This window comes from Anomalospiza imberbis, chromosome 1, assembly GCF_031753505.1.
Source record: "Anomalospiza imberbis isolate Cuckoo-Finch-1a 21T00152 chromosome 1, ASM3175350v1, whole genome shotgun sequence".
Lineage (NCBI taxonomy): Eukaryota > Metazoa > Chordata > Aves > Passeriformes > Viduidae > Anomalospiza > Anomalospiza imberbis.
This window is the reverse complement of record NC_089681.1, coordinates 151,565,835-151,584,952: the sequence shown is the minus strand read 5'-3', so window position 1 is coordinate 151,584,952 and position 19,118 is coordinate 151,565,835. Positions and strand designations below refer to the sequence as shown.

At 59.3% G+C, this 19,118-nt stretch overlaps 2 protein-coding genes across 3 annotated transcripts in view; one reads left to right on the top strand and one right to left on the bottom strand.

The window, feature by feature from the left end:
- The window catches only part of SMARCC1 (SWI/SNF related, matrix associated, actin dependent regulator of chromatin subfamily c member 1), a 63,250-nt gene extending 62,254 nt beyond the window's left edge, over positions 1–996 (bottom strand). Inside the window, exon 1 of the mRNA XM_068176570.1 lies at positions 779–996. Within this exon, the coding sequence (XP_068032671.1) occupies positions 779–973 (195 nt within the window). The 5' untranslated portion in view covers positions 974–996. The remainder of the gene's footprint in view (positions 1–778) is intronic.
- A 6,733-nt stretch (positions 997–7,729) lies between these two features.
- DHX30 (DExH-box helicase 30) overlaps positions 7,730–19,118 on the top strand; it is a 30,773-nt gene continuing 19,384 nt past the window's right edge. The window contains exon 1 of one of the 2 annotated variants that reach the window (XM_068176501.1): positions 7,730–7,884. In XM_068176501.1, coding sequence (XP_068032602.1) covers positions 7,854–7,884 — 31 coding nt within the window. In that variant the 5' untranslated portion in view covers positions 7,730–7,853. Of the gene's footprint in view, positions 7,885–14,112; positions 14,260–19,118 lie in introns of those variants that run through there. The other variant, XM_068176508.1, reaches the window with a different exon arrangement.

Sequence of the window (19,118 nt, the reverse complement as noted above, 5' to 3'; positions counted from 1 at the left end):
CACCCCGACCCGAGCTGGAAGGACTGGAAAAACACACCCGAGCCCGAGCTGCCTGCACCCCCCGGCGCTCCGGCTCGGGTTCCCGGTTCAGATTCCCGGCCACACAAAGAACCCAACCGGCAGCCGCGGCTCCTCCAGGGCCGCCGGACCGCGGGCCTGCCCCAGAGCCGGGGCAGCGCGGAGGGGAAGGCGCGCAGCATCCCCGGGCACCGCTGCGAGCCGAGCGGGGCGGACCCGCTGCAGAGCTCCACCGGGCCGTCCTCCACGGCTCGGTACCGAAACGAGGTTAGAGAATCAGCACACGGGGGAAAAAACACACACACACTGAAAGCGAAGCAGGCGAAGCGTGCGAGGAGGAAGAGGAGCCCCAGGGCGGCAGTGCCGCTGCCGCAAGCGAACTCGGGGCAAGGCTCCCAACAGCCCCCGAGGCGTCCCGGTGCGCTCCTCCTCCCCGTTTCCAGCGCTCCCGACACCGCCGGGGCGCGGCTGCAGCGAAACCCGGCGGGGCCGGGACCTGCCCGCACAGGAAAGCCCCTGCCCGGGGCGAGCGGGCACCGGCCGGGCCCCCGCGGGCAGCGGGAACGTCCCGGGGCCACCGGGGCTGCCCCACACACGGCCCCGGGCACCGGCCGGCGCCGAGGGAACGGAAATGTGCCCGGGGCTGCCCCCGGCCCGGCCCCGCGCCCGCCGCGGCTCACAAAGAGCGGAGGAAACCGCCGGCCCCCCCCCCGTCCCACCCCCGGCCCTCCCGGTGCCCTCCGCCCCCGCCGGGCCGCACCTTCTTGTAGTGCTTCCCCAGCCACACGCGGACCGAGTCGAGCTGGGACACGGTGTCGGGGCTCTCCCAGAACTTGCCGGCAGGGCCGCCGTCCTTGCGGCGCGCCGCGGCCAGCGCGGGGCCGGGCCCGCCCGCCGGGGCCGCCGCGGGGCCGCTCCCGGGGCCTCCGCCCGCCGCCAGCGCCGCCGCCGCCATTGTCCCCGCGCGCCCCGCGCCGCGCATGCGCCGCGCCCCGGCCCGCGCCCCGCCCACCCCGGGAGCGCGCTCGGGACCGGCACGGGAACGCGCTCGGGACCGGCACGGGAACGCGCTCGGGGGGGTCGGAACGGGAACGCGCTCGGGGGGGTCGGAACGGGAACGCGCTCGGGGGGGGTCGGCACGGGAACGCGCTCGCGAGTGTGCTCGGGGATGCGGACAGGAACACGAACGGGAACGTGAACGTGCTCGGGGACGTGGTCGGGAAGGCCAGCGGGAACGCGCGCGCCGCTCCCGTGCGGCCCCGCCCCTCGACCGGCCCCGCCCCCGCGCGGCCCCGCCCGAGCCGCTCCCGCCGAGGGACCCCGGGGGCTCCGGACCCCGAACCTCGGACCGGGCCCTCGGTACCGGCAAGAGAGCGCTCCGGACCCCGAACCTCGGACCGGGCCCTCGGTACCGGCAAGAGAGCGCTCCGGACCCCGAACCGCGGACCGGGCCCTCGGTACCGGCAAGAGAGCGCTCCGGACCCCGAACCTCGGACCGGGCCCTCGGTACCGGCAAGAGAGCGCTCCGGACCCCGAACCTCGGACCGGGCCCTCGGTACCGGCAAGAGAGCGCTCCGCACCCCGAACCTCGGACCGGGCCCTCGGTACCGGCAAGAGAGCGCTCCGCACCCCGAACCTCGGACCGGGCCCTCGGTACCGGCAAGAGAGCGCTCCGCACCCCGAACCTCGGACCGGGCCCTCGGTACCGGCAAGAGAGCGTTCCGGACCCCGAACCTCGGACCGGGCCCTCGGTACCGGCAAGAGAGCGTTCCGGACCCCGAACCTCGGACCGGGCCCTCGGTACCGCTCTGGTCTGCTCCGGGCCCCGGACACACCTCCGTGCCCTCGGTACCGCTCTGGTCTGCTCGGCCCGGTGTGGAGAGCCTGGGGTCCAATTAGGGAGTAAATTAGGCGCTGACATAATTACCTGCAGGTGTCTGCACCAAGTCTTCACTGCCGGGTGCCTTTATCTTTCCACAACCACATCCAGACCCATGGAATGGGTCATTATGAAGCAATTTCCCCCAAATTTCCTTTATAGAAAACACTTGGTTTTGAGTCTCTACTAATGTTTTATTTGTGAATTTAACATAACAGATTTTTTTTTAAGCAGAAACATGTATATAATTAAAAAATACATAATATTTTAGTTCCCACATTATTAAATAGAGCACCAAAAAGTCCTTCATTAGAATCCCAATCCCTATATAGAACCGTCCCTGGCATTTCTGTTTGTAAATGTTCCCCTGTCCCTGAACACTCCCAAGCAGAAACAAACACCTGCAGGAAAGGAGAGCTCTGGAGATATGGGGAATAATAAACCCACCAAACATCCAGAAATCTGAACTTCACCATTTCAGAGCTGCCATTCTCAAAAGGCAGCGCGGTGAGTCCAGCCAAGAACTCCAGACGGGTCTGCCTTGGGAGAGCCATAGAATCCCATCCCCATCCCCATCCCATCCCCATCCCCATCCCCATCCCCATCCCCATCCCATCCCATCCCCATCCCCATCCCATCCCCATCCCATCCCCATCCCATCCCATCCCATCCCATCCCCATCCCCATCCCCACCCCATCCGCATCCCCATCCCATCCCATCCCCATCCCCATCCCATCCCATCCCATCCCATCCCATCCCCATCCCCATCCCCATCCCCATCCCCATCCCATCCCATCCCATCCCATCCCATCCCATCCCATCCCATCCCCATCCCCATCCCATCCCCATCCCATCCCATCCCATCCCCATGCCCATTCCCATCCCATCCCATCCCCATCCCATCCCATCCCATCCCCATCCCATCCCCATCCCCACCCCATCCGCATCCCCATCCCATCCCATCCCATCCCATCCCCATCCCCATCCCATCCCATCCCACCCCACCCCATCGCATCCCATCCCATCCCCATCCCCATCCCATCCCATCCCACCCCACCCCATCCCATCCCATCCCATCCCCATCCCATCCCCATCCCCACCCCATCCGCATCCCCATCCCATCCCATCCCATCCCATCCCATCCCATCCCATCCCATCCCACCCCACCCCACCCCATCCCATCCCATCCCATCCCATCCCAATCCCCATCCCCATCCCATCCCATCCCATCCCATCCCATCCCACCGCTGCCATGGCAGGGACACCTTCCCCTGTCCCAGCTGCTCCCAGCCCCAGGGGGACACTGCCCTGGGGCTCTGCGGGGACCCAGGGGCGGCCACAGCTGCTCCAGGAGCTCCCCGCTCGGGATCGGGATTGGGATCAGGCCGGGCCAGGTCCTGCACCGAGATCGGGATCGGGGCCGGGATTGGGACTGGGGCCTGGCGGGGTCCTTCCCGGGATCGGGATCTGGATTGGGATTGGGATCGGGACTGGGACTGGGGCCTGGCGGGGTCCTTCCCGGGATCGGGATCTGGATTGGGATTGGGATTGGGACTGGGACTGGGGCCTGGCGGGGTCCTTCCCGGGATCGGGATCTGGATTGGGATTGGGATCGGGACTGGGACTAGGGCCTGGCGGGGTCCTTCCCGGGATCGGGACTGGGATTGGGGCCTGGCGGGGTCCTTCCCGGGATCGGGATCGGGATTGGGATTGAGATCGGGATTGGGCCCAGACGGGTCCTTCCCCGGGATTGGAACTGGGGCCAGGATCGGGGCCGGGACTGGGATCAGGATCGGGATTGGGCCCGGCCGGGTCCTTCCCGGGATCGGGATCGGGGCCCGGATCGGGATCGGGGCTTGGCCGGGTCCTTCCCGGGATCGGGATCGGGGCCCGGATCGGGATCGGGGCTTGGCCGGGTCGCACTCCGGGACTGGCACCGGGGTCGGGATCGGGGCCCGGCCGGGTCGCACTCCGGGACTGGCACCGGGATGGGGATCGGGGCCCGGCCGGGTCGCACTCCGGGACTGGCACCGGGATGGGGATCGGGGCCCGGCCGGGTCGCACTCCGGGACTGGCACCGGGATGCGGATCGGGGCCCGAACGGGTCGCACTCCGGGACTGGCACCGGGGCCGGGGCCCGAACGGGTCGCACTCCGGGACCGGCACCGGGGCCGGGGCCGGGGCCCGAACGGGTCGCACTCCGGGACCGGCACCGGGGCCGGGGCCGGGGCCCGAGCGGGTCGCACTCCGGGACCGGCACCGGGGCCGGGGCCCGAACGGGTCGCACTCCGGGACCGGCACCGGGGCCGGGGCCCGAACGGGTCGCACTCCGGGACCGGCACCGGGGCCGGGGCCCGAACGGGTCGCACTCCGGGACCGGCACCGGGGCCGGGGCCCGAACGGGTCGCACTCCGGGACCGGCACCGGGGCCGGGGCCGGGGCCCGAGCGGGTCCCGCGGCGGGGCCGCGGCCACGGCGCCCCCCCTGGCCGCGCCGCCCATTGGCTGTGCCGTTGCCATGGGAACAGCCCTCACCGCCCATTGGCTGTGCCGTTGCCATGGGGACGGACCCCGCCCCGCGCCCACGCGCGGCTCCGCACCGTGGCGCCGCTGGCCCGAGGGAACGCGCGGGCCGTCTCAGTTCCGGGGAAGGACCGGAAGTGAAGCGCGCGCCGCGCCGGAAGCGCACGCGGGTGCTGCCGGGAGCTGTAGTCCCGAGGGGCGGCCCGGCGGCGGCAGTCGCGGTGCGGAGGTCGGTGCTGGGCGGGCGGGGGTCGGACCGCGACCCCTGGGGAGAACCGGGGGGGGCCGCGGGGGCGGGACGGCGGCGGGAGGAGGGGGAGAAGCGGGGGATGGCGCCGAGCAGAGCGGGGTGAGGCGGGGAGGGCCGTGCGGGGCCGCGGCCTGCGCGGGCGGGGCGGCGCGGGCGGGGATGCTCGGCGGCGCCGGGGATGCTCGGGAGGCCCCGGGGATGCTCGGGGAGGCTCCGGCGCACCGCTCCCCGCGGGCCCTGGGCGAGAGGCGGCGGGGAGAGCGCCGGGAAGCGGCCCCGGGAGCGCGGCTGTCCCCGGAGCTCCGTCCCTGCCCTGGGCAGGCTCCGCTCCGCTCCGCTCCGCTCCGCACGGAGCTGCTCTCCCGCCGCCCTTGCCGCCCCCGCCTCTCCGTGCCCGCCTGCGGCTCGCCCCGGTGTCCCCGCTGGCCCCGTTTTCCCCCGTGGCCGCGGGAAGTGTCGCTCCGGTCACCGGTTTGGCCCGGCTGCCCGTTGGCAGCTGCGGCCCCTGGCCGTCGCCCCTTCCCGCTGCTCGCAGCGAGGATCCTGCAGGGCTGTCCGTAAGGAAACGTCTCCTGCAGCGACCCGCCGCTCCTTCGGCCCGGATAACCAGCAGTAAAAAAGAAATCACTGCTGCGAGTGGCGTGCTGGCTCTGCCCGGGGCCCGGGCAGGGATCCTTGGGGCTGATGTGGAGACACCAGGATTTCTCCTTTGTTCTCCTCACAAAGCAGTCGGGGCTCTGCCCCTTCCAACACTGCTGGAGTATCCCAGCAGCCAATAAGCAGAATTGCCGTGATTTTTCCTGCGTCTCTCTCGGGGATGCGGGTTTCCCTCATGCAGTTGTTTTCCAGGGGATCAAGGAACCCCAGCGAAGGCCCGGTTCCTTCCCATCCCTTGGGGTTTTGTCTGACAATATTCTGTGCCGCTCTGCCTGGTTTCACTCTGCAGCAGGAGCACTGAGTGTGTTCCTAACAAACTTTTTGAAGTGTCTCTTGTGCCACCCAGGACTCTGGAGTTTGCTGGGTGTGAGGCACGAGGCTCCACGCTCCCGGGGATTCTCATTCCAGCTGTCCTGTCCCTCATTCCATTGCCTGGCCTGTGTCATCCTGGGCCATTTCTTCCCAAACCCAGTTTCCTCAGGGCTCCCACATCTCTCCTGTCTTCAGACAAAATCCATTTTGAGTCTTCCAGTAGCCCTTTCCATGCTGGTCCTGCATCCCTGTGTTTCCCTGGGGGCTGGAGCAGCTGCCACAGTTGGACACTGCTCCTTATTTGGGATCAGGATCTGCAGGAGCAGGCCCTGGCATTTCCCCCAGGCTGCTGGATGTGCTAAAAGTGATCCCCAGGTTGGGATCCTGCTGTCCAGATTCAGCAGATCCTTTATTCTCCTCCCTGTCCTGCCCCGCTCCCACCCAGTCTGACTCTTACTGGTTCCCAGTAAGGCTCCCAGCCCGGCTGGGATCTGCAGACAGGATCCTACGAACAGCTGGCTTGGAATCTTGCTTATCCAAGGGGATCTCAGTGGTTCACCTTGGAACCTCATCCCAGGAGGGGTCTCGATTTTTTATTTCTTTGTTCTTGAGCAGAAAAGGCCATTTCCACCACCTTTGTGTTGCATTTACCCATTTGGGTTGGAGGAGAGTGTAAGGATCATCCAGTGAGGCCACGGCAGGGACACCTCCCACTGTCCCAGGCTGCTCCAAGCCCCATCCAGCCTGGCCTTGGGCACTCCAGGGATCCGGGGGCAGCCCCAGCTGCTCTGGGAATTCCATCCCAGGGCCTGCCCACCCTCCCAGCCAGGAATTCCCAATTCCCAATATCCCATCCATCCCTGCCCTCTCCAGCTCAAAGGCAGTTTTGGAAGAGCCCTTTTCCCACCCCAGCATGGGTGAGGCATTCTTTGTTCCTGCTCCCTGGACTCCCAGGAGGGAATGTTGCAGTTCATCTGCCCGCCCTGTCCCAGGCCGCTGAGGGAGGGATTCCCTGGGGTACCCCCACAAACAGCTGCCCCTCCTTGGTCAGGGTGTGGAGGGGGATGTGGCCAGTGCCCTGGGAGCTGGATTCCCTGCAGCATTCCCTGTCCCACTGCTGGGTTCCTCTCTGCAGCGCCTTGGGAGCGTTCAGGGATTGGCTCTTTCCTGTCGGAGCAGTACTGGACTCACCCAACTCATCTCAAATCCCCTTGGCTTTGGGGCAGTTCGAGCCAGGCTGGGATGATCCCCATGGAAGGGGCACAGGCTGCTGTGTGCCAAGCTCCAGCCTTGGGAATCTGGCTCCAGGACCACAGAAGAGCTCCCTGACTTTGTTCCCTGCGGTGATTTCTCACACCAGGGACATTTCCCTCCGAGAATCACCACAGCACACGTGGGGCTGAATTTTTGCCAAGTCCATTTGCGCTGTTTTTGTTGATTTCATCCTTGGAAAAGGCCAGGTGTGGTGCTGGCAGCCAGGGCAGGCTGGTGTCCGTGGGGAGGGACCCATGGACACGGCGTCACGTCCAGAGATGTAGCCAGAAAATGGGGTGGGTTTATTTGAAGCCTTTTTTTTTTTTTTTTTTTTAATTTGCTACTGAAGTAATTTTGTCTTATTGAAAGCCAAAAGTGAATAATTGGAATGATAATTGCAGGCTATTAATTGCATGCTCAGGAAGTCATGGATGGGCACAGTTAATGTCCATAGAATCCCAGAATATCCTGACTTGGAAGGGATCCACCAGGATCGTGGAAGTCCAGCTCCAAACTGACTTTGTGTGTAAATGATGACCTTCAATCCTCACCCATCTGATCTGAGTTTATAGAAAATCCTTGTTACTGTTTCCAAGAATCCCTGCAGTGTATTTAATACTTGGCATGACTGATAAAACACCCCAAAACAAAGTTGGCTTTCTTATTTGAGTAAAAGGTATTTTAGTAAGAAAAGAAATAGGAAATTTAACACAGTTTCAGTAAAGAACATTATCAAAAATACAGCTCTCTTTCTTCTGGATTTTGGGGTTTTTTTTCCTTTAAAGGGAATAATGACAATAATCTACTTCATCCTGGCCCAAAAGGCTTTTAAGAACCCCTCATTTTCACCACAGAGCCAAAGCAGAAGCACCTGAAACATTTTAAAGGCAATACCAATTCTAACTTGCAGTTTCTTTGTGCTCCCTCCTGCTGTCCCAGGAACCCACCCTTCCCGCTGGGATGGAGATGTTCTCGCTGAATTCCCTCAAAGGTAAGAGCTGGCACAGCCTCGGGCTGCACTGGGGTTTTCCTGTGCTCGGAGGGGGAAGCTGGAGCAGGTGGCCGAGGAGGAGGAGTTCATTGTGTCAGGAAGGAGCTCAGTTGTGTCCTGGGCGGTGCAGCACGGAGGGAATGTGGCAGGAGAGCTGGGACAGGAGGGACAGGACAGGATTTCAGGGAAGCAGTGGGGCTGGGCAGGGGAGGAGCCCTGCAGTGTTATCCAGAGACACTGGACACTTGTTTGCTGTTCAGCTTCAAGCACAGGTTTTTTCCCTTTGAATTTTGTCCTCCTAAATATTCCCGTATCCCTCAGTACCAGCTCCACGAGCTCTTTGTCCTTGGGATTTGATCCTGTGATACCTGTCACTGTCACCATGGCTCTTTTCCTGCCATTGCTTTGCCGGCCTTCCTTTCAATCATATTTTGTCCTCAGAAATCCCTCCAGTCACTGTTTTCTGGTTTAACTTGTGGATCTTTCCTGAGCTCTGTTACTTGCTCTTAAAGAGAGTGGGTAGAACGGACTAAACCATTCCAGCTCCGACCAAAGCAGAGGGAGCCTGCCTCCGTGCCAGGGAATTCATCCTTTCCCCTGGCACTCAGGAAACCCAGCAGTGCCCCCACCACTGCTGTCACTGCCCTGCTCTGAGCCACCAGCACTGGGGCTGCTGGATTTAAACTAAAAATCCCAGAACTCCTCCCAGCCCGGGGCAGGAATTGTGTACTGGGAACAAAGCCCCTCTCCTCCACCAAATCCTGTCAGTGGGGTTGGAGTTGGGTGGACAGACAGAACTTTCCTGCTGAGGGCTGGTGGTTTGTCATGGCCAGGCTGGGTTCGGGACTCGGGATGCTCCAGCCCTGGGGATGAAGGAATTGCTGACCGAACCTTGGCTCCTTAAGGAGCTGCTGCCTCTGCACAGGCTTGGCTGGAGGGGCAGGTGCAGCCCAGCTCACCCCAGGAGCTGCCAAAGCTGGGAGATGGCTCTGGAGATCCTGCCTGTGCTGGCTAACGCCGCTCTCTGCAAAACAAAGATACCTGGAATCGGCGACTTCTGGAATTTTGCAATAAATTGAGTCTTCACTGCTCTGTCTGTGCCCACAAGATAATTTTTTATATCATTTTTGGTGACAAACCACCAGCCCTCCTCACCCCTGACTGTCCCTGCACACTGGGACTGCCTGTCAGCCTCTTCCCCCAGCTTTTCCAGCCCCTGCCCGTGTGTTTCCAAGGTTTTCCCAACTTTTCCAGCCCCTGCCCGTGTGTTTCCAAGGTTTTCCCAACTTTTCCAGCCCCTGCCCGTGTGTTTCCAAGATTTCCTCAACTTTTCCAGCCCCTGTCCATGTGTTTCCAAGATTCCCCCAGCTTTTCCAGCCCCTTGCCCGTGTGTTTCCAAGATTTCCTCAACTTTTCCAGCCCCTGCCCGTGTGTTTCCAAGATTCTCCCAGCTTTTCCAGCCCCTGTCCGTGTGTTTCCAAGAGTCCCCCAGCTTTTCCAGCCCCTGTCCGTGTGTTTCCAAGATTTCCTCAACTTTTCCAGCCCCTGCCCGTGTGTTTACAAGATTTCCTCAACTTTTCCAGCCCCTGCCATTGTGTTTCCAAGATTCCCCCAGCTTTTCCAGCCCCTGTCCGTGTGTTTCCAAGATTCCCCCAACTTTTCCAGCCCTTTCCTGTGTTTCTGAGGTTTTCCCAGCTTTTCCAGCCCCTGCCCGTGTGTTTCCAAGGTTTTCCCAACTTTTCCAGCCCCTGTCCGTGTGTTTCCAAGGTTTTCCCAACTTTTCCAGCCCCTGTCCGTGTGCTTCCAAGATTCCCCAGCTTTTCCAGCCCCTGTCCGTGTGTTTCCAAGATTCCCCCAGCTTTTCCAGCCCCTGCCCGTGTGTTTCCAAGATTCCCCCAGCTTTTCCAGCCCCTGCCCGTGTGTTTCCAAGAGTCCCCCAGCTTTTCCAGCCCCTGTCCGTGTGTTTCCAAGATTCCCCCAGCTTTTCCAGCCCCTGTCCGTGTGTTTCCAAGATTCCCCCAGCTTTTCCAGCCCCTGTCCGTGTGTTTCCAAGATTCCCCCAGCTTTTCCAGCCCCTGCCCGTGTGTTTCCAAGGTTTTCCCAACTTTTCCAGCCCCTGCCCGTGTGTTTCCAAGATTCCCCCAGCTTTTCCAGCCCCTGTCCGTGTGTTTCCAAGATTTCCCCAGCTTTTCCAGCCCCTGCCCGTGTGTTTCCAAGGTTTTCCCAACTTTTCCAGCCCATTCCTGTGTGTTTCTGAGGTTTTCCCAGCTTTTCCAACCCCTTTCTCCAAGATTTCCCCAGCTTTTCCAGCCCCTGCCCGTGTGTTTCCAAGGTTTTCCCAACTTTTCCAGCCCTTTCCTGTGTGTTTCTGAGGTTTTCCCAACTTTTCCAGCCCATTCCTGTGTGTTTCTGAGGTTTTCCCAGCTTTTCCAGCCCTTTCTCCAAGATTTCCCCAGCTTTTCCAGCCCCCTGCCCATGTTTCCAAGGTTTTCCAGCCTCCCTTTCCTTCCATTCCACCCTGAAGCTTTTGCTTCCAAACCACCTCCGTTTATTCCTGAATAAATAGTAAAAATTAGGGTAAAACAGTAAAAATAATAGTTTGTGCAACGTGCTGGCACAAGATTAACACAGGATTAATTCCCTTAAATGGAATTAGTTGTTTTCCTTTTTAGTGGTCTGGGTGATCTTTGGATGATTTTTGGATGAACAATCAGTTTTGAATGATTTTTCCCATTTTAGTGGACCAATCTTTGTAAAATTTGTAATCCAAGTGCCAGAATAACTCCACGTCTTTCGAAAAAAAGTGGTTTTGTTTTTTTTTTTTTTGCCATCTGGTGCTGATTCAAGATCTGGGTTTGTGTCTCCATTTGTTCGTTTTGTTTTGTTTTTTTTAGTAAAAGAACCTACAAAGACAAATCAGCAGCTAATTCAGAGGTTCTAAAAAGTGAATACAGGAGAAGGCAAATTTGGTGTAATAAGACTTTTTTGAGTGTTCAACTCTTCTGAAAAGTTGGGTTTTTTTCCCTTTTTTTTTCCTTTTTCTTAGTTTGTTTTTTCTTTTTTTCCTTTTTCCTAAAGGGTTTTATTTGATACCTTGTTTTTTTTTTGTCTTGAACCTCTTCTCTTGGAGCCCAGTCTTTGTAAAGCTGTGCCATCGCATTAGTCAGTATTTTTTGCCTTACTGAAGATTTCTCTTCCTGATTTGAAGAAAAATCAGGAAAAAACAAAAATAAACAAAACCCACTGAAAAACTTTAAAAAAAACCCCTTTTGCATCATGGTGCTCAACCAGCCATTCATGTTCGATTTCACTTTACACACAAAATACTCAGTAATAAAGTCTTTGACATAGAAATGAGACCCTGGTTTACAGAAACACAAAACTTCATGGCAGTCCCAGCACAGCCAGGGCTAATACAGAGTAAATGCTTAGGGGAAAAAAAAAATACTCCGATGTAAATAAATAATCCTGTAGGGTCAGAATTTCAACCAGCTCTACGGCCTTAAGAATTCCACACCTGGATATGAAATAATTAATGTAGAGCTGATTATTAAATAACGAGTAACAGGAGGACTCGGAGCTGGGAGAAGTGGGGAAGAGCTGACTTATTTCATGAAGAGTCTAAGATCTTTATCAAAGATTTTCACTTTAGATTGCACAGATTTGAGACTCGATAAAAAACTCAGATTTTAAGTTCCCTAAAAGACTTATTTTAAAGCTCACAGGGATTTTAATTTTCTCAGTGTTTATCTCAAATCAGCAAATAACGGGCTGCAGGAGCAGCTGGACTTTAGGGACACGCGCTTGACCGTGAGGGTGGGACAGTGGCTCTGTGCGCTCCGGTGCTCCCCGGCCGCGATTCCCGGTGATCCCCGGCCGCAATTCCCGGTGTTCCCATGGCCAGAATTCCCGGTGTTCCCATGGCCGGAATTCCCGGTGTTCCCCGGCCGGAATTCCCGGTGTCTCCATGGCTGGAATTCCCTGTGTCCCCATGGCCGGAATTCCCGGTGTCCCCATGGCCGGAATTCCCGGTGTCTCCATGGCCGGAATTCCCGGTGTCTCCATGGCTGGAATTCCCGGTGTCTCCCCGGCTGGAATTCCCGGTGTTCCCATGGCCGGAATTCCCGGTGCTCCCCGGCCGGAATTCCCGGTGTCCCCATGGCCGGAATTCCCGGTGTTCCCCGGCCGGAATTCCCGGTGTCCCCATGGCCGGAATTCCCGGTGTCTCCATGGCCGGAATTCCCGGTGTTCCCATGGCCGGAATTCCCGGTGTCTCCATGGCCGGAATTCCCGGTGTCTCCATGGCTGGAATCACCGGTGTCTCCACGGCCGGAATTCCCGGTGCTCCCCGGCCGGAATTCCCTGTGTCCCCATGGCTGGAATTCCCGGTGTCCCCATGGCTGGAATTCCCGGTGCTCCCCGGCCGCAGTTCTTGGTGCTCCCGGCCGCGGTTCCCGGTGTCCCCACGGCCGCTATTCCTGGTGCTCCCCGGCCGCTATTCCCGGTGCTCCCCATGGCCGGAATTCCCGGTGTCCCCATGGCCGCGATTCCCGGTGTTCCCTGGCCGCGATTCCCGGTGTCCCCACGGCCGCCGTTCCCGGTGTCCCCATGGCCAGAATTCCCAGTGTCCCCACGGCCGCCGTTCCCGGTGCTCCCCGGCCGCAGTTCCCGGTGCTCCCCGGCCGCTATTCCCGGTGTCCCCACGGTCGCCGTTCCCGGTGCTCCCCGGCCGCGGTTCCCGGTGTCCCCACGGCCGCTATTCCCGGTGCTCCCCGGCCGCCGTTCCCGGTGTCCCCGGCCGCCGTTCCCGGTGTCCCCGGCCGCAGTTCCCGGTGTCCCCGGCCGCAGTTCCCGGTGCTCCCCGGCCGCTATTCCCGGTGCTCCCCATGGCCGGAATTCCCGGTGTCCCCATGGCCGCGATTCCCGGTGCTCCCCGGCCGCCGTTCCCGGTGCTCCCCGGCCGCCGTTCGCGGTGTCCCCATGGCTGGAATTCCCGGTGTCCCCGGCCGCCGTTCCCGGTGCTCCCCGGCCGCAGTTCCCGGTGCTCCCCGGCAGCCGTTCCCGGTGCTCCCCGGCCGCCGTTCGCGGTGTCCCCGGCCGCCGTTCCCGGTGCTCCCCGGCCGCCGTTCCCGGTGCTCCCCGGCAGCCGTTCCCGGTGTCCCCGGCCGCAGTTCCCGGTGCTCCCCGGCCGCCGTTCCCGGTGCTCCCCGGCCGCCGTTCCCGGTGCTCCCCGGCCGCAGTTGCCGGTGTCCCTATGGCTGGAATTCCCGGTGTCCCCGTGGCTGGAATTCACGGTGTCCCCGGCCGCAGTTCCCGGTGCTCCCCGGCCGCCGTTCCCGGTGCTCCCCGGCCGCAGTTCCCGGTGTCCCCACGGCCGCTATTCCCGATGCTCCCCGGCCGCCGTTCCCGATGCTCCCCGGCCGCAGTTCCCGGTGTCCCCGGCTGCCGTTCCCGGTGCTCCCCGGCCGCCGTTCCCGGTGTCCCCGTGGCTGGAATTCCCGGTGTCCCCACGGCCGCAGTTCCCGGTGCTCCCCGGCCGCCGTTCGCGGTGTCCCCATGGCTGGAATTCCCGGTGTTCCCGGCCGCCGTTCCCGGTGCTCCCCGGCAGCCGTTCCCGGTGTTCCCGGCCGCAGTTCGCGGTGTCCCCGGCCGCCGTTCGCGGTGTCCCCGGCCGCCGTTCGCGGTGCTCCCCGGCCGCCGTTCGCGGTGTCCCCACGGCCGCTATTCCCGGTGCTCCCCGGCCGCCGTTCCCGGTGTCCCCACGGCCGCTATTCCCGGTGCTCCCCGGCCGCCGTTCGCGGTGTCCCCGGCCGCCGTTCGCGGTGTCCCCGCTCCGTGCGGACGCCGGGCGCCCCGCGGGCTCCGGCCAGCGGCTCGCTGTGCTTTCCCCGTCCCCGCCGGGCGCTCCCGGGCCGCTCTGCCTCCTCCCGCCCGCCGGGGGGCGCTGTCGCCGCGGCCGCCGCGCTGCCCGCGGGCGGGGGGGCGGCCCAAGATGGCGGCGCTGGGGCTGCTGCTGCAGGCGGCGGGGCCGCTGCGCCTCTGCCGCGGCCCCCGCGGGCCCTGCGCGGCGCCCCGCGGGCCCTGCGCGGCGCCCCGCGGGCTCTGCTCGGCGCCCCGCGGGCCCGCCGAGCCCCGCCGGGACGAGGAGGACGAGGAGGAGCCCGAGGCGGCGCAGGGTGAGCAGGGGGCCGGCCGGCGCTCGGGGCCCCGCGCGGCGCTTCGCGCAGCGGAAGGGAGGGGCGAGCCCGGGCCCGCGGCGGGGCGGGGGAGCCGCCACATCCCTCCCTCCCTCCCTCCGTGCCTGCCTGCCTTCTTCCCGCGGCTCCGCCGGGACCGGGATGCGCGGCCAGGGAGAGGAGCCGCCGAGCTGCGCAGGTACCGGGGGGCGCCGGGGGGACCGCGGAGCTGCTGCGTGGCCGCCCCGGCCGCCCTTTGTTGGCCGGACTTGGGTTTCCCCGGTGATTCCCCTCAAGGTCGCCGAGCCGGGCCTGGGCGAAACTCCGGCCGGCTCCGGTGGCCGACGCGAGAGGAAAATCCCCCGTGGAGCTGCGGCAGGAGAGGGGCGGCGCTCGGCGGGGCCGTTCGGGCCGTTCCCCGCTCTCCGTGCCCGGGATCCCGCGGATCCACCGGGGCAGCCCCGGCCAGCTCCGCAGCGCCGGGCCCGGGCGCTGCAGCGGCCCCGGAGCCGGCCCGGGCTCACGGCTCCGGCCGCAGCGTGGAAGATTTTCCCCGGCTGGATGTCAGGGGAGCGCGGGCCCCGGTGGGAAGGGTGAATGCCTTCGGAGTTGCCGCTGCTGTAAAAGATTGTTTAAAACTCGGGTTTGGTGTCATGTTTTGAATCGCTTCTTGTTGGATTCTGGAGCGTGGAGAACACTCGGAGAGATGCGAGTGGTTTTGTGCCGGAGGTTGTGACTTGAACCATTTTTCCTTACAAAAATCGCTGTTTTGGTTTCAGTTTTCTTTCGTGGCTGCGTTTTGAAAATGTGGAGTGTTACTCTAGTTGAACTTTTTTTTCTCAGCCCTCATGCTTCTGTGTTCGGTGTTTTTTTCCCCCATGCTTCAGCATTATTAAAGTTATTGTTTTCTCAGTAATTTGTGGATTCTTTGGGTCTTGGTTCCATTTATCACTCAGAAGCTGCCGAGTTTTATCTTGGAGTAGTTCAGAGTGGGATGGTCTTTCAGTTGTTACATTCAAGCTGTTCAACAGAGCAAATTAACTCCCTGCTAAAGCAAGTGCTGAACCACCCCAAATTACTGCTTAATGAGCTGCTTCAGGTGTTGCCTGAGAAAAGGAATAAACCGAGATTGGTTTTTTTTTCTTTCTTCTTTTGTACTTCATCCCTCATCACTTTTTTTCTCATGTGTTTTCAGGCAGTCCCTGAGTCCTTCTATTTTTGGTCTTCAGTTCACTCATCCTCCCAATTTGTATGGTGGATTGACCATGGAAGGCTCTTGATCTTGAGATGGGAGTGTGGTGATACTGGAATTGTTTCCAGTAATGGATTTGTTTTGGATGAACAAATAAAAGCCCTCAGGGCCTTGTGAACCTGCCCTACCTGTCCAGCTGCTCCTTGAACACGTGGAGATCCTAAGTGTCATTTGGAAAACCTCTTTCTGAGGTTGGTTCTGAGCCCTCGGCTTGTGAGCTGATGTCTCATTAGCTGTCCTCATTTGGCTGCTTTGTTATGAGCCTTGGATGCAAATATGGAAAAACCCACTCAGTCCCAGGCCAGCTTCAGAAAGTCACTGTTGGATCCGTGCTCTTGTCTGAGGCTTCAGGTTTTTGGCTCAGACGCTGGGGTTTGGGAGCTCAGTCACTTCCCCCTCATTCCCAAGGCTGACGTGCCCCTGCCCTGGGCTTTGCTCCTCCCGTGTCACTGATGAAATCTGTCCTGCAGAGCCACAGCAGAGTTTGGGCCGGAGCTCTGGATCCCCTCCTGGAGCAGGGCAGGTTCCTGGAGCTTGGCCACTGCTCCCTGTCCTCAGCTGGTCCCACCTGCTTTTGGAGGAGCCTGCTCAGAGCTCCCTGAGCTCTCCTTCAGCCAGGAGCTGCCCGTGGGCTTTATTCTGTGTGCTGAAAGGGGCCGTGGTCAGGATTGCTGGGGCTGGTTTTAAACCCCCCAGATTCCCCCAAAGCCATGCTTTGGTGTAGTCCAAGCTAAGCTGCCAGGTGGAACCTTCTGTGTCTCCCTCCATCTCTGCAGTGGAACATGTCTGGGCTAATTCCTTGTGAAATGGATATGGTGGAGCCACAGGGCTTTTTTTCTTCCTTGGGGATTTTTGATGTCTTGGAAACACTTTTGGATTTATTACTTGAATTTATCATGTCTTGAGGACTTTTGTCTTTGACAGTTTGTCCTTGGTGCTCGTTTGTTAATGTTCCAGGGAGTAGAGTTGGAGAGAAGAGAGAAACTGATGGATGTCCTCTGTCCTCCCTGAACAAGACTTTGAGCTGTTTTCTTTGTGCTCTGGTACCTGAGTGCTTCCACTCCTCATGTTTGTTGGGGTTTGGAGGAGGCTGGGACACTCCAGCTGGGTGGTTTGTTGGTTTTGGGGTCTGGTTTTTTTGTTTTTCAGCGTAGCTTGGAATTATCCTGGACTTTCACAATCAAATTAAGCTAAAGCACTCACTGGCTTTGAGGAACTTTAATTAGTTAATTGGCTTCTCTGATAGCCCCACCCTGACTTGTCTGCTCTCCAAGACAGGCTTTTCATATTCCTTCATGGTGTCAGAGCTGTGGTTTGGGTGTCATGTGTGCCTCAGTTTGGGCACTATTGGGTTGTACTCCTTGTGCTCCCACTGACACAATTCCTACCCAAACATCCACCCTCAGATGTGGCACTCCTGAGACACTCCTTGGAGCAAGATGCTGAAAATCCCATTTGGCAGGGAAGGGAACATTCTGCACATCCAGTTCTGCAGTTGGGGGTTGTTCCTGTAAAAGCTTCAAGGGAGGGATGGCTTCCTGCAGGATAAGATCCTTTCAGCTCTGGCATTGGGGCAGGAGCGGGCTGAAGGTGATCCAGCAGCCCTTGGCACAGTCACAGCGTGGTGCTGAGTGTGGCATTGTCAGCTGGGGAGAAAACACTGCACCTTGTCGGGAATTCCGAGCCTGAGCTGTCACCAGAACTGGGCTTTGTTAGTGAGAGATCCTATTTTCCCCTCTAGAGCAGATTAAATATTTAGTCTTCACCGAGGAGTCACGTCAGATTGTGAGAAACTGCCTCTGTCATAGGTAATTGCACTTGGGGGGCATTAAAAAATGATTCTTGCACCTCTTATCACAGAATTTCCCAGGTTATTGTTTGTGAAAGAGGAAACAACTGGAAGCCAAATCACCAGGCTGGTGCTGGAGATTTGCTTTTTGCTTTTCTTTTTAGTTAGTGAATTGAATGGTGCATTTGGGAGTTGTGTTACTGCTCCTCCCTCCGTGAGTCCCACCAGTGTGGAATGGAACAGAACTGCAGAGCCAAAATCTTGGACACTATTCCAGTTTTCCTGAGCAGACCAAAGTCTGAATATAGAGGAACTTGCTTCAGTAGATAGAAATAGCACATTTGCTTTATAATTACAGAAAATTGGCTCATAGTTTTTCGTAAGGCTGAGGCCATTTTCCTTCTCCCTTGGCCAATATATAGAAGGTAATTCATGGACAAATTGTGTTCATAAATCAGAGTAGTTCCTGCAATTCCCCTGGAGTTATCCAAGGCTACTGAAAGCATTTCTCAAGATCCAGGTGGTTCTTCTATGGTTTGCAAGAAGCAGCTTCAAAACTGAGTGTCACCAGTGCATCTTCTGTGCTGAGCTGTGGACCAGGCTGCTGGGTGTTGCTGGAGAGGGTGATGGGATCAGCAATGGCTTCTTGTTCTCCTTAGCTAAGTGTCCAAGGCAGTGTCAGGCCTGCAGTGAGAGCAGAACTCTGCTCTCTCTGAATCTCCTGTGCTTTCTCAGTTGCTCCCTTCCAGCTGGGCCCTCCTGGGACATCATTGTAACCAGCAGCCTCTCAGAGAGCATCTCTTCCACTGCCTCTGGGACAGAGCCTCTCCTAAATTCCTCTTGAACATCTTGGGAAGTGTCCAAGGCCAGGCTGGATGGGCTTGGAGCAATCTGGGATGGTGGAAGGTGCCCCTGCCCATCTGTTAAATAAATGAGTGCAAGATCTTCATGGATCTTTCCAACCCAAACCATTCTGGGATCATCTACAGTTGCTGTGTTTCTTCAGGGCAGTAACTCCAGAATCAGTTTCCAGCAGACCATGGTGGCACATTTTGGTGATGCTCAAGTGAATGACTCTTGGCTCCTCCTTTCTCCTTGGATTTTGTGGCTCAGTTGGAAATTCTGGTTTCTGATGATACCAGTGATCTCTGTGCTGGCTTCTGATTCATTGCTGAAACTTACCCTGGATTCCTGCAGGGGATTTAGAAACTCTCTAAGAGGGAATGCTCACCCCCAGGGTGGTGTGCAGGGAGGTTACCCAAGTCCTGACTGCCCAGGGAGCGTGTGTGAGATGAGGCTGAACGTGGGTTCAGCTGTGCTTGCCGCTGCAGAGAGGAGATCCCGTCCCTCTCCCTGTTCCCTTCTGCTGCTTTTGGTACCTGCAGGACTGTGCTGGCTGATTTACTTGTGAGCCCAGCAAAAACGTGTGGGTTTTCTTCTCCTGCCTTGGCTTTCTGTGGGATTAGGGCTGCAGATTGGCTCCCTGCACATCTGGCTTACTGGGAGTTTTGGAGCCTGGGAGAAGGGGCAGCTGTCCCTCCCCACAGTTGGAGCTGTGAGACCTCCCTGTTTGTGAGGTGTAGGAACATCCAGAATTGTTATCACATTGATCTGATCTCGCTGGACCTGCTGCTGCAAAAAAAGGCCCTTCCCAGTGCTGGCCATGGCAGTGGGGCAGGTGAGAGGAGCTGGAGCAGCTCCCTCACTGCCAAAACTGCTGGAGTTGGTCAGGGAGGAGGCTGGGACAGGAGGTGGGTGTGACATAGCTCTGTCTGGGGCAGTGGGATTTTATAATAATAATAATAATAATAATAATAATAATAATGATTATGATGATGATGATGATGAGTCATTTGGTCTGACCATGACCATCCCCTCCCTGCTGTACCTTGAGCAGCATTTCCCTGTGGGGGCAGGGGCCAGTCCCACCTGCCCTCTGTCCTGCCGCCTCTGGGGCTGCTGTGTCTCCAAACCCTGTTGGCAGACTTTCCAGGGGGTCCTCTGGGCCATTCAGTAC